This window comes from Lates calcarifer, linkage group LG7_1, assembly GCF_001640805.2.
Source record: "Lates calcarifer isolate ASB-BC8 linkage group LG7_1, TLL_Latcal_v3, whole genome shotgun sequence".
In the NCBI taxonomy this organism is placed as follows: domain Eukaryota; kingdom Metazoa; phylum Chordata; class Actinopteri; family Centropomidae; genus Lates; species Lates calcarifer.
This window is the reverse complement of record NC_066839.1, coordinates 10749109-10764336: the sequence shown is the minus strand read 5'-3', so window position 1 is coordinate 10764336 and position 15228 is coordinate 10749109. Positions and strand designations below refer to the sequence as shown.

The window sequence follows — 15228 nt, the reverse complement described above, 5'->3', positions numbered from 1 at the left end:
ACTGTTATTGGCAAGCCGGTGACTCAGTCATAAAGTAACTGTGCAGCTCCATCAAATACTGCAAACGCATTAGTATTTCAAACCATAAACATCCATGGCATTGATTTAGCTAATGTCCATACGAGAGTAAATGGGCTTGTCGGCGCTGGGACTGAGATGAAAGGCAGATAGAGGGGAAGAAAGCTAAAAGATTCAGTGCTTGCTTGACTCTTTAAATAATATTGTTCTAAAGTTTCTTCCATTGGTTCTCTTGGGATCACAACAACATAGTAACCAAATGCGGTGCCTCCTCAAAAGCCACAGTTTACAGCTGTAGTTTAATTACAAGTGCTGTGTATTTGTTTATAGTTAGGGCCTCACTATTTTAGTGTTTTGCTCAAAATACAACCCTCAACATTTCTAAGTGGAACAAAATGTCTTTAAAAGTCAATAATCTATTTTAATTAATATTTCAAATCATTTTTTAAAGAACTGTTTAAAAAAAAAGAGAGAGAGAGAACACAATGACACTTACGACAAAGTATATCTAGTCATCATTTTTCACATGTGGTGGGACCCTGTCAATTCTCTTTATCACAAACATAAGGCAAAGTTATGGTGAGTGATACGCAGCTTTGTATGGAAAGAAAAAAAGGTGATTTGAAAGCCTGTGATTGATGCTTGCCCAAACCACAGATAATTAATTCCTCCCAATCCAACCTTTTTCCAAATTCCAAGGCAGATGCAAAGCTTTGGCCACAAAACTACAGCTAATCAATCAACAAGTCCCATGTGCCTGCAAGGACATGTGAATGCACTTTGTGTTAGAGTCCAGCAAAGAGACATAAATCATTCCCCTTAATGAAAAGTGGTGCACTTCACATTCCACCATCCAGATAATCTGTGACTAAAAAATGTGTTTTGTATCTATGCATAATTTCATCAAATGAGAAATGTATCTACTCTGTGAAAAACACCCAAAATCAGACAGTGATTTATTCCACAATACACATACACACTCTCTATATCAACATGACATACAACTTAAAGTGTGTAAATCTCAAATTTATGCTTCAGTGAACAGCTCCCTTTTTAAAAAGGCAGAGACATTAATCAACTGATGCTTGGAAACAAAGCTCTCACCAGGTATCGCTCATCGTCTTTCATCCCTGGGGTGCGGATGAGGTGGTTCTGCTCGCCCCTCCAGTCACCAAAGCGACGGAAGAAGTAGTTGGAGAGGAACCGATTGATGGGATCCCGGATAATGTTGATGTAGACAGGCTGCTCTATCCTGAACCTGGCGAGGACAAATCAAACATACAAGTTAACACTTGCTGCCCATCTGAGCCAACATGTGGTAGGAAACAAAACTAAGAGATAATGTATTTCCTGTACCTGGTAAAGTTGAGGAAGTGAACATGCCGTGTATAGAGGAATGGCTGAGGGATATTACTGATGTTCTTCATGAGGTCCACCTGAAAACACACACAAACACACAATTAAGGGGTGTACAACAGTACCTGCCATAAACAGGGGTAATCAACTGAGATGAGTGGAGATCCAATCCTAATTGCCAGTGTATGAAGTCAGGGTGGAAATCAAAGTTATTAATAGTACATAACAAAAAGCATATGCAAGACTTTAGAAAGAAACTGGATGTACCTTTCATTGACTGGGGCTTCCTAATAAACTAAATACAAAGAAAAAACAAAGAGCATCCTCAGGTATTGTTGAATGGAAACAAGAATATAGATCCCAAGGGGCTGAATTTTTGAAACGAGCACGTAACCACGAATAAAATGTACTTTGGCAGTAGGTTTATGTGGCTGTAGGTCCACCTTGATTTGATTTGCATAATCCTCCACTCCAGACTGACCTCACCACAGTTTCAGTCTCTGCCATGACTGCACAACTTCATGAAGTAATATTATTGTTTTGTTCATTCACAGAGGAAAGCCAACATTTCTGAATCTGTTATTTCAAGTTTCTTCTTCTTCTGCAGAAAAAAAACTTCCCAAAGGCTTTCCTGGTCTGCATGGAGAGACAGGCTAACAGTAGCCAAAACAAACATGAGATATCACAGTAGTTCCTTATACAGTGCTGCACAGATCCCTGGCATTAGCTCTTTGAGTGAAGGCCAAGCAACAGAAACCTAATTCTGCGTTATTCCTCACATAAATAGCTCCATAATGGAATAATTCTGTATGTGAGACCCCGGTTATCTTAGTCACACATGTACAGTATGAAATTAGTTCATATGCAAGTTATGTCTCTGCACCAGTGGTGCAAACAGTGTGTCTAATTCTAAAATAACAAAAACAGAGAATAAAGTCATAGCTGGTTGGTCGTGAACTTGACAATACATTTAAGCAACAAGTTTATGCAGTAATATAAGAGCTCTTTTAAGGTAGTCCACTGAGATTTATTATCATATACATATTGTAACTACTACTCAGTTTCTTAAGACAATCTGCAATGTATCAACTAACTCTTGATTTGTGAAACTGGGTGGATTTTTTCCCATCAGAACCTCTGGGAGACATCTGGATATTTAAAAAGCTGACTTATTAAACTGAAAATGCAGATGCGTTGCTGCCAGACGAATACAGATAAAGTGTTGGAAGTGTCAGACATCTCAGGACTTTTGGGAATGCCCACAGGGGTAATGGGCAAGGAACCAGTCCATGAATTCATCAAGAGTTTAACTAGAGGACCAAGTATTCCTCAAGTTTGTATATCTCATGAAAACCATTCCTCTTTTTTCATGTTAAGTTAAATTTCCCTTTTTATCAACCCAATTCAGAATGAATTATTCCTTGTCCTTGTCCCAGCTAACTCTACTGCTGGTCCAGGGAGAGTGTAGACAGCCACGTGCCGCTGCTACCGCCATGACTCATGTTATTGCCAGCTGCTTCTTCTGCCAGTAAGAATATGTAATGGTCCAGTTTGGTTCATCCTATGCCCCAGCATCCTAAGCTCTGTGCTGCAGGCAGACAGAAGTGGACACTGACAGTGGTGGTCAGACCACTCAGAACCTCCTCCACTGCTCGTGCACAGCGCTACACATTAAACTGGCCATATTCAACAAACCTCTCCAAAGCTGTAAGAGCGGAAGAGATCACCACCTAGGCATGCTTAAAAACTCTCTACAATTGGAAAAATAGCAGATGAACCTGTATGTGAATTATGCATCACAGGGGACAACTGTAACTGGATCATTTCTAAGTGAGTGCCTGACAACTGCCTCCCATCCTTGCTTCCAGGGGAGATTCAGCAGAGCAGCTGGGTGTACCTGGCCGATGAGCCAAAACACTATTAATAAAGCATTCACTGGCAACAGAATCTACTCTGGTAGAGTCTGGTTATTTTAGAGAAGCCAGGCAGCAGCAAGGTGAATGTGCCAAACAGAAGGACTGTTTGCAAAGTTTGGAAAAGTGGCTCTTCTTTACACAAACCAACAGACGTGAGACAATGTTTCTTCTTTCCAATTTGCATGGCTCTTGATGGTTAAGCATAAATCATAAAAAAGAAGGAAAATTCAAAGCTGAAAGTGTCACTTATGGACAGCAACTTCTAATACCAGGTCTCCACTATTTCTCAAATCACAGATTACTACTGTAAGCACCATAAAATCTTTCTTGATGCTGTCAATCTTTCTGTAAAACAAATGAGGACAGTTTCTGCCTGATTTCTGCCATAAAGGTGATATTCTGTCCTGTCCCGTCTTTACAGATTCAATCACTCTTTATATAGAGACCTCTCTGGCAAACAGCACTGATCAGCTGTTTGAATGTGCTGTTCTTATAAACTATGTATAGGCACCTGTTACGTCATAGCAAGACTATTTGGATAGGAACAGTAATATGTATACTTGTTTATGTACACAGGGTAGTTAATCTGAGGCCCCAGTCAGATTTGGGCTTCGCACCCTCCCTCCTCTCTATAAACTCAGTACATTTCCACTCTCTCTGCTTCCACTTTCTGCAGATGTCTCCTGCTACAAAGTATACATTTTAAAACTTTCATTAGTGCTGTAGAATTCATTTCACCAATCTGGGTCCCTCCTCAACTCTCCTACACTCTCTGTCTCTATTAATTCATTTTCAATCCTGCTGTAAAAACAAGTTTATTTTGAGCAAACTGCTCCCCCTTGACCATTAGTCCAGACCAATTAGCCCAGTGCTAACCCCTGTTGTCCCCTCCCCCACACCCAGGTTGATGTGCAGACCCTGAACACATTTGGCACATTTGCTGAGTTAGTGTGTGTGTGTGTGTTTTCTGATCCACCCCTCTGGTCTGTCTGGCCAGACCCCCCCACCCCTCTTACCCCAGAGAGCTGCAGGGAGACTGAGGGAAAGTGGAGGACAGTCTGAGATTCCAGGCATACCTGCAAACCCCCCTCCCAACCCCAACCCCCCTCCTTCCTGAGCCCCCGTGGCGTCCTCACAGGGCTCATCAAGGGAAACAGAGGAAGAGCCAAAACCACATGTCTCTCCATCTCACGTGCAAAAATTAATGTTGAGGATCATTCCAGATATTACAGCAACTGCCCATACATAATGTATGTAACTGCTTCAAGAGTCCTTGAACACAAGAAGTGAGCATTTTGAACCAAAATGAATATCCTCAATTTTAAAAAATGGTACAATTTTGAAATAAAAGTTTTAGCAGCCACTTTATAAGAAAATTTCAACCTCCTCTAGCACCCAGTCCAATCCAGTTTTTGGCAAGTGACAAAAAGCAAACTTTTCCTTTGAGTGTAGCTGTCGAGATGATACTAGGGAATAACTATTTATAGTCTTTGCTTGTACGGAGACCAGACACTTCTTGTTGTTTGTGTATTTGCGGCGGATGTAGATACACAAAGTTCGTGGCTGCAGAGCATCTGTCCACTGGTTTACATTTTTGGTACAGTAAGAGGGAGGAAATGTGATCCCACAGTAATGCAGACATACACACAATAAATATGCTGTCTTTCTGTTTTTGGAAGTTTTTTAAGTTGTTTTTTTGTTTTTTGTTTTTTGTTTTTTTCCAGGAAACATCTTCTCTCCTGCTAAGCCTCCCCCCACCTCCCTCCCCGGTACTGAAAGGGACAGATAGGTCACTATATGCTTAAAATCTGTAGAAAGCTCTGCAAAGTTCCAGACGAATAAGGCACCTTCACTTTTTGGCAACCCACGAACAAGGCATCAACCCTGGGCAAACCCATTAGCGGACTACTGGGAGAGCCAGCAGGAAGATGGTCCAAAAACTGCACTCCTGAGCCAGAACCACAACTGATGAGACCAGCATCTCTAAACTTAGGCGACGTGCATTTGGATCTGCATAAGTCAACACACACAGAACTACACGCAAATAAACACACAAAGACAGCGACACACTTTTACAGAATCGCACGCAAACATGAGCACAGACACACACTCTTAAACAGACAGCCCCCCCCCACCACCACCTCTCCTTGCACAGACACTGGAATGCACACGCTCTCTCTCTGAGGGGTACTGCCTGAGACCATTCACAGAGATGTTTTATGTCCAGAACATTAATGAGTCTAATGGTGTTCTGCCACTGTGTGTGCAGCCAGCATTTCAGGGTGTGATGAATGGGTAAACAAGTAGCTGTTCCAATATTGACTTTCAACATTTACATCAAATCGGTCAGTAATGGTTATACATATTTAGCAACTGCTGAGTATTCACAAATGGATAACAGCAGCTTATTTCCAAGAGGATGCTGTCAATACCGTCATGTCAGGGTGTGAGTCATCGCTGCAAACGCATCGCTGTGATCTCACACAAACACACAGTTATTAAGTCACTTTCTCACCCAGATGACTAAAGAGGGCGTTGTGTTAATGGGAAATGTCATTGACAGAAGTATATATGAGGAAGCTTGGTTTTACGTTGGCTCTTAGGAATCTAAATATTTCTGCAGTCAGTTCTACTGTAAATCATTGACCTCAGCTGGGAGATTCTCCTGTCAGGGAGTGTCAGAGATCAAGTCACTGTATTTAAGCACAGTTTTGAGGGACAGATATTATACATGTATTTCACTACATTTCAGAGGATAACATTGTATTTCTATTCTAATAATAAGATTTTCAGCTATTTTTACTTTTTAAAATAAATTTTAACGAACAGTAGTTTTACGTTTTATGTAATGAACAGTTAAAGATTAAACACACTAACAGTATAAACAGTAGTTAAAACCATGTTTCCTTGACAAACTATAACATTAAAAAGCTGCATCAGTGCCAAAATATCAGTATTAACAATCCAGTGCCATATGGTTTAGAGTTCAGAATTCCTTTGCACAGGAAATAAAACACAAAAACACAAAATATTCATAGGAAAAAAGGACTGTGCTGAGGAGATTACTATACCATATAAAAATGTAACTTATAAAATATAACAATACTGAACCTCTACCTACAGGCAAATTAATTTGGAATCCACAACATTTACTTGTAACAGAGTATTGTTACACTGTGGTGCAGCAAATGTAGGAGCTAAAGTTTGCATCAAAACACACAGTGCCCAATGAATCGGTTCCAAATGTAGCTGGAAAATCATTTGTATACATTATTTATTTCTTTATTGTAGGAAAATAAAACATCTCTGGGGTTGGTGGAAACAGTCAGAAGAGAAAGGTTATGTGTGTTCAATTGCTAAAATCAGTGCCATTTAGATATGCTTTATGTGCATTAGCATTTGCACTGGCATTCCCAATGGCACAGGCCAGCGCTTCTTAGTGTCTCAAAATGCTGCGGTTTTTTAAATGAAAACAGTTTTCCCTCTGTAAAGCCAACACTCATGTCCTTGAGATATTCCAGGAAATAATAAAAGAAGATTCTCCATCCTTCAGCCTTTTTTTCCCACATTGAATGAAAGACAAACACAGAATGAACGCCTGCTGCTGTTTTGTTCACTGTGACCGCATAGTTAAGTGCACAATAGAAATCAATTAAGTTTTTTCCCCACATACACTAAGTGTTACCTTCAGCTGGGACACTACCTTGTTTCTCTAAGGACTTGACAAGTCAGCTGCTTTGAATCTGGGTGTGGGCCTGGCTGAACTTTATTATATGTAGAAATTATGATGCATGAAGTGTTGGAACCTGGAATCTGACAGTGACCAGGTCCCACAGGCTCCCAGAAAATAGGTTCATTTTTTGATTTCTCTTCTGTTACCTCGGCCATATATGAATGTAAATGTAAGTGGCAGTTTTCTATTGAACTAACTGTAAGTGTATCAGGGATTTGCTCATTTACATGTCACACCACAGATTAATGACAAAATATCATAAGAATGACCTTACTCCCACTTTGATTGAACATTTAAAACCAGCCACTGCATCATCTTGTTTATCTTACCTGTTCATGTTTCGTGAGGCGTGTTTTATTGTGGATGTCAGAGGAGACCAGGTTGAACTGGTGTTTCTCAGCCAGTAACCTCAGTAAGATGACCACTGTCCGGCTGCCACACTTCCCCACACGGTTATAAACCACCTGGCTGGGGAACGGGAGCACCTACAAAAACAAACACACACACACAGATGAAGTGAAAAAGAACGAAAATGGAGTGAGAACTGAATTGAACAAATTTTATAGATACATGTTGTAGTTACAGCGCATGTTTTTGAGCACCAGTACTGTTCTGAACACCAAATCTGGTGGTAAAGGAGGAAATTCATCAAATGTTATTGCCTCTTTTTCTCACATCTACTCTCCCCCTGGAGCTGGACTCAACGGAGCCTTCGACATATTCTCTTTCAGCTAACAAAACACACACATGCATGCTTTCATCTTCTCTGCTCATACGCTTATTCCTCCACTGAACTCCATGAGTCAGAGACTCTGCTGACTTCTCTGCAAAGTGATAGTGATGCAACCTTTGAGGGTCTTATCACACACAAGCTGCAGCATGCACACACACTTCATGAGTCACCAATTAAACAAGTAGCTCAGCCATGACTCAAACCCTAAAATACAGTGGATGCCAGTGTGTAAAAACAGATTTATTATGGTAAATCTCTGCTTGTAAGGAGAAGTTGGGACTGACTTAAGTATTCAACATGACACTTACTTTAGCACAAGGGCAGCAAGAATGCTCTAATGTGGCAATTATCCCAAAGGGTCCATGAGGTTTACACAAGAGGCCCATTAAGAATGAAGACTATCCAAGAGAAATTTACCAGAGGGAACAAGAGTGACAGAAAATGAGGGCCAGTTAAAGGAATTAAAGGAAGAATAGGAGCAAGGAAGACATGTCGCTTAAAGGACATCTGGAAGATTTCACTAAAAAGTGATAGAGATCTAGCTCAAAAAAAAGACAGATCACTTCTGTCTGTTGTTACCTTGAATACCCCTTTCCCTCTTCTCTTCAAGTGAAGCCTTCTTTTAAACCTGATGGGGGAAAATGCAGCCCTGATAAATTCTTGTCAGCATTCCCAGTCTGGAAGGGTGATTGTACTTTTCCCGAGGCGGGGGGGGGGTCTGGATATCTGAGAGACTGTGTGTTTGGAAAACAGTCTGACTGACTGAATGAAAGAGTTCACCGGCTCATGGGGTGGCTAGTTTATGAACAATTGGGATAGTTTTACTAGGTGAGTGAGTGACTGAAAGGCTTATTGTGTCTCTATTGTGTGTCTACTGTGTCTCTCTCCACTGTGACATGAAATTATTACTCATCTTTAGCTAATTTCAGTGCTCTGTAGCCCTGCTGCTGCAGACAGTTGTTTCCACACCACAGAACGCAGCATGGCCCCACACACACACACACACACACACACACACACACACACACACACACACACACTCTGACTGATTTCGTCCTGTCTGCTCCATAAGCAGCAGTCCTACCCATGAACGGGCTCAGCAAAAACAGTGAGGGCCTCTCTGAATGTTCGCCAGAATCCAGTGGAAAGACAGAGGAAGTAACACCAGGATGGAAAGTGAAGAGGGACGAAAGAGAGAGCAAAGAAGAGAAGGAACTACTCGGAAGACAAACTTCAAGGACAAAAGACATAAGTATCAGTCTGTTGACACGCAGTCACTTGCAACATTTTCACTTGATCCCACTTCCTGTTTGTTTTTTCCCCAGAATCACAGCACTTTTTACCGAAAGCCATTACGGTCTGAAACTGGTTTGACACAATGTGAAAACAAGATGCATGGGTACATTTGCCCCAGGAGTAGGGAGGGTTCTGTACTGGAAAAACAATTCACAGGCGAAATTGGTGTTAATACAAGCTTATACAAGTTTTGTTGACAGACATGCTTAAGCTTGAGTCTTTAAACCGTATATTATTTTTCACATTCTAATAGATAAAAGTCATTTCATAGATAAGATATTGGTGGTGTCCAAAAACAAACAAAAAACAATGGTCAGTTGTTGCAGTTTCACTCAGTTTGGGGAAAAGATTTCAAACAGATAGGAGATGGTTCTCTTGGACAGCAGTCTGACATTCCTCGGCGTTTGCCAAGTAACTACAGACTTCTCGGCTTATCACAATAATGAGGCAGATGAAATACACGCAGTGTTTTGCAGGACACCGTTCCCCACTGATATGATGACAAATGACTGAGTCAGACTTCTAACAGCCTGGTGTTGTATAACACAAGACAAACATCAAAGATGCCATCAAAAGTCCAAATCTCCCGCCGGCATTGACAGCACTGAAAGGGCAACCTTTCAGTTTGTGCTATTGTCATTTGCACTCTGTAGAGCTTGGGTTTTTGTGATGCACGCTGTGAGAAACGTTCGCAGTGTCTGGCACTAAGGGATTCTGTCAATAGTCGATCCACGGTTTAAAAAATTATTATGTAACGGTGCTGTTTTCTACCGTGTCTCATCTGGACGCTCGTACTCCCAAGAGTCATGCTGTTGTTGTGGTATTTACAGCTCTGATGCTGGCAAGCCAATATAAAAGCGATGAGGAGATGAGTCGTCCTGCACCTTTCCTCTCTCTCACATTCTCTCTTCCACTTTCTCTCCTCTTACATTCTTTTTCTAGCACCCTGCCCACACACACACACACACACACACAAACACACACTTGCACAGAACCCTCCAAAGGCTTCATAGTGTTTTGAGACATTTTCAGACGTGACATTCAACAAACATCCATAAATTATCGAGTTCCGTCTCACAGCCTGACCACCCATCTCCACAGAGGGTGAACTGAATCCTGTTAACTGCCACCTTTGGTCATCTAACAGCAAGTTTGAGAACACGTCTCGGTTTGCTGCATGTCGGGACCACCGCACACACACTCATCCGTCTTCCTGTTGCAGTTCCTGGAAGCCCGCACCAGTACACCATTGCTAACCCGCACTCTGCTTAGGAAATCATGCTCTGCTGGTTTTAGTTAAGTTCCTACTCTGGGTTCATTGCTCTGTGCTGTCAACTGCTCATCCCACGCTGAGTGGAGAACAGCACATTTAGGTTTCCGTCAGGGCACAGCGGAGATTCTCAGTGTTTCCTGTTATTAATGATATATCCGTTCATCTTCACTCCCACCGGGAGAGGGAGGGAGGGAGCCTCACTGCTTTAAGTAGCTGTGACAACTGAGTTTCCATCCAAGTATGTATTTCTGAATTAAGATGAATTGATTTTCAGTGGCTGAGAGAAAATGACTTCAGTTCCTCAGAACCACCACTAATGTTTTACACTTGATGAAATGTGATAAGCGTGTGACAAATGAAGATCGAAATGCTTTTGTTGAATAACTAATAATCTGTCATGCTTTTATGGACATTAGTTTGTGCATTAAAATATTTCAGTGCAAATGTCTTTGGTTTTGTCCTCTGATTTCATTAAATATGGAAAATGTTAGCTCACATCATCAGAACTTATCTAACGCCACTCACTTCTTTAAAAACTCTTCAAAGACATTTCAACGTCACTATCACTTTTTCCCCCTTTAGATCAGATGAAAATGTATCTAGCTTTTCTTAACATTTCAAAATATTTCTGAAAAACATATCCTTTGGCACTGCCTTAAGAACTTTATCGTATGAACTAAGATGGAACAACTCTGGCTATAAACTGTTCTGTTTTGGATTTACCGTAATTAAAGAATTAGGAAAAACATGTTAGAAAATGCATTCTATAAAATGATATTTAGAAACACATCCTGCACATGTGTAAAACTGTAGGCATTCTTGTCATGCTTCCATACACATAAAGACTCATAACTCTATTCTGAGAGCTACGTGGTTTTTCCATGTGCTCTAATATACGTTGAGCTTTCAACTCATTTTCTGATCTTTCCCTACATTTACCAGAACCCCCAGCCTTCTGCGCACATGTGCTGTAATGTGACCGGCCTCTTCTGAAAATGAAGCTCTATCTCACTGCAGTGCGATGTCAACAAGAAGATAATGAGTGAATGTGGTTGATGTAGTGCTCACCGCTGACATGGCATCAGCATCATCTGTGTGAGAGATGAGATGACGACAGATATGGAATCAATCCATAGCGGCTAATGTATAATCACTGTCAGCCCAGTCGGTGCAGATGGGGGCTGTATGTAGTTTGTAAAGTGAGTATGGCTACTGTGGTTGCAAAAGACAGCTGCAGTCAAACTTCATAGAGTCAGAGTGAAAGGAGGGAGAGACAGAGTACTTGATTGGTTTCAAACTTAGGGAACTTCATGGGGTTTCAGAAATAAGCGATAGATCCATTTCAGTTATATCTCTGGGGGCAATAAAATCTGAAACTATGTGAATGCTATTTCCTGCATTTAAATAGAATTTTACCACCAAAATAACTCAATAATTCAAACTTGATGATCATCCTTTTCACAGAAATGGTAGTCTAATACAGTTTAAATTGTATACATACTGCTGTATTATTTATTCATTATTCCATCCTAAAATCACATTTAGTTTCAGTAGTTGGTAATTTCATATTTTTATCTTCTCTAAAGAGAGCACTGTGTCCTTGAATAGCCTGTCTTTCATTGATGCTCATTTCTAGTATCTTTTTAGAACAATATTCACTGTTAATAATATACATTAATCTTAACTAAAATGCATGCAGAGGAAGTGATAGGTGTTTTTACAACCTGGAATACACCCAGAGTAGGGTTTAGGGTAGGGCAGCAAGTACTGTACATGGCCTAAAATACAAAACCTGGGGCAAAAGAGTCACATACAAAACTTGCTGCTGCCTGTAAAGCTTATTGCTGTGAGCTCCCAGTAGTACTCAAAAGTGATCTTGGTGTATCAAACTTTTTTCCCCTTTATCAACTTAGGTTTATGCCAAAACCATCTCTTTGATAATGCCTGCTTTCGACATGCATACGTCTTTAATTACAAAACAACATTTAGAGCAGAACATATTTTATTCAAAAGCTAATGAAATGACTTGCGAGTGAATTCATCTTTATCACTCCCCTCTGCTTCTTGGAGACTTACCCCCTCCATTAAAATCACACTTTTCCATGTCAAAATGAATTCCAGAGCTTCTGTGTTTGTATAATAATGTAAATATTCTGAATCGGTTGCCTCAGGACATAGGCAAGCTGCTACTCTCTCCACTTTATCTTCTATGGGAAATGGAAACTAATTTAAATTTATTAGACTTCATTTCCATTAAATTTCAGCAAGCCCTATAATATACTGAAAGCTACAGAATACAGTTTAATAGCATACAGTAAATTGACATTGTGAGCGTGCTGTAAGTGAAAAATGAAGGTTTGTTTAAGATAATGATTTACCCTGAAAAATGAAAGTTGTATCAGATTCCAACAATGTCCCCACAGCTTGTTTCATACAAATAACACTTCACTGTTATCTGTATGAAACAAGCACTGTGATTGCCTGTTTTGGCTTAGTGGCCTGAACAGGCTTATCAAAGTAAACACATAACTCTCAAACAAAACCCACATGTGACCTGACGGAATCCAAACAGCTGCTCTGCTCACATCAGCCACAAACAAACCTGTGACCAAACTGGAACGTGACAGGTTAGCTATGTGCTAAAAGCTATGAAGATAAAAAAAACAAAAACAAAAAAAAAAAAACAAACAAACAAAAAACAATAACTCTTTAAGTCAACACTGAAAAAGAGTACAAATGATAAAGTGGAATTAAATGGGTCAGGAATTAGGTGAAAATGAGGTAGCGACTGATTAAAGAACTAGATAATGAACAAGGGGCAGATGGAGGAAGAAAGCGGTTGGCAGGGAGAGAAAGACTGAGCACAGGGGACAGATAGTCATGCAAACATGCAGCTGGATGAATACAAGGCCCCTGTGTCAGCAATGTGTGTGTGTGTGTGAGAGAGGGCGGACTGTGTTCAGAGCATTACTGTAGCGCTGAAGCTGGGTCTAGTTGGCATTTAAAGCGAGTTTGCATGCAGCTCCTTCACACAGACCTCACCCTTATCCTGACTGGACTGAACTGGCTCGGAAACACAGGGCAGCTCAGCAGAGACAGAGAGGTCAGGACGAAAAGAGAAAAACAGGACAAACGAGGCGATGACATTGAGAGATAGAGGGAAATACTCACTCTTGGAGCAGGGGGTCCGTGGTCATCCAGATATGTGGATTCACCTGCAAAGAAGTATATGCGTCAAGATTATGAAAATACCCTCTATACAATTACTTTTAACATTCACAACATTAACAACTAAAGAGATGAATGAGGTTCAAAATCAACTTTGTTAGCATAAAGGAGCAGGTAATGATTGAGCTATGTTTTGCCAGTTTCAAAATTCTAGATGATGTTGAGGTGTAAAAATTATTCAAATATTTTTAAAGCGGGTTCACTGCTTTCACCTCCATGTTGTGCTACACCCCTGTTGATTTAAGTTTGCCCCACTACTTTTTTTAAAAAGCCAAAATCAAAACAACAGAGCTCTGCTTTCACGGTTAATTGAACACATAACGTCTGGCCATATTAATTGTGATTGCACTGATTATTTCAGTCCGTCTTTGGGAGCTATAAAATGTAGCTGTTATGGATGAGCTGAAGCTAGACATGGATGGGCATTCAGTAAGTTAATGTTAACAACATCATCCCACTTGGCTTTTATGTATTGATCCTTCTGCAGCTTGTGGTGTTTTTTCAGGTGGTTGAGCAAAGTAGCTTGTTGCTTTGCCATGCAAGTTCTTTACATGTTCTGTTGCCTGATTTAATCTTGCTCTCCTACTTTTGTTTGTTTACAGTGGCCACATTAATCAGATTCATTTAATTTAAGCTCCACTCCATACAATGCCTCTACACCTTCCAGGGGCCCACATTGCTCTATAGGGTCTGAAACAAGAGGTGGGACTTCACTTCATTGCCCCCACAAACTCCATACCTCTGCCACAGTCACTCAAAGAAAGCAGCACAGCTCTTCTCTATTAAGTGTGAGGAAGTCACGAAGAGAGCTGCAGTCTATTTATACAATATATATTAAACACTGTGAAGCTGTTTTATGTGGGAATAACAGAGGCCATTCAAGACCACCCCACACTGAGGATCTGTGCCGTCCTTTCACACCATTCTCCAAATCCAGGCTCGCTGCTTCAGACAGCGGCCTTTTCTTTGGCTGTCTGTCCAGGCACAGAGACTCATCGCTTCTAATCACATTTACAACATTCAGGTGGTATGCCCAGGAGAACGAGAGAAAGACAAATTGGAGAGCATTGGGGGGGAATATAGCTATAAAGGGAGGAAATATTACAGTCTCTCCTTGTGTCTGTGAAATGTGATCCAACACACAGATGAGAATAGCAAGAAATGATGCATGGACACACACATTGGTTTATAAGCAGTTTATAAGTTTCCCACATGGCTCACACTTAAATATGTTATTATAAACCTATGCTGGAAGTGTACTGTATGACTTTGTAAGTACTGTTTATACTTTAGATAGTGGTGTGTAAACTTTGAGTAATTAGTCTTACACTGAGATCCAATCTGCCTCACTTTGGCTGTGTTACAATATCTATTTCTTTCTCTCTTTATCCACACACTCACACTCACACTCACACTCACACACACACACACACACACACACACACCACAGTTGCCGTATAGAACCTGCTTGGCTTCCTGTGCATGTTGTGGCTCATTAATTCATCAGGTGCTGGATGTATAAATACCGACGCAGCTGCACCATGCCCAACCTCAGGTATTTTTTCAACTCTCTCTATCTTAGCATCTGTCTTTGTCTCTCTTTCATGACTTTACACAGTTTTTCTAAGGAATGCTGAGGGAGGCACGTGTTTTTTGCAGCTCTTCTCCGAGGCAT

General features: G+C 40.7%; 1 protein-coding gene across 5 annotated transcripts in view; it reads right to left on the bottom strand.

Moving 5' to 3' along the window:
- usta (uronyl 2-sulfotransferase a) overlaps positions 1-15228 on the bottom strand; it is a 91593-nt gene that overhangs the window by 48916 nt on the left and 27449 nt on the right. For all 5 annotated transcript variants that reach the window (XM_051071867.1, XM_051071866.1, XM_051071865.1 and 2 more), the window contains 4 exons: positions 13497-13540; positions 7353-7508; positions 1375-1454; positions 1123-1276 (listed from right to left, as the gene is read on the bottom strand). In XM_051071867.1, coding sequence (XP_050927824.1) covers positions 1123-1276; positions 1375-1454; positions 7353-7508; positions 13497-13540 — 434 coding nt within the window. The remainder of the gene's footprint in view (positions 1-1122; positions 1277-1374; positions 1455-7352; positions 7509-13496; positions 13541-15228) is intronic.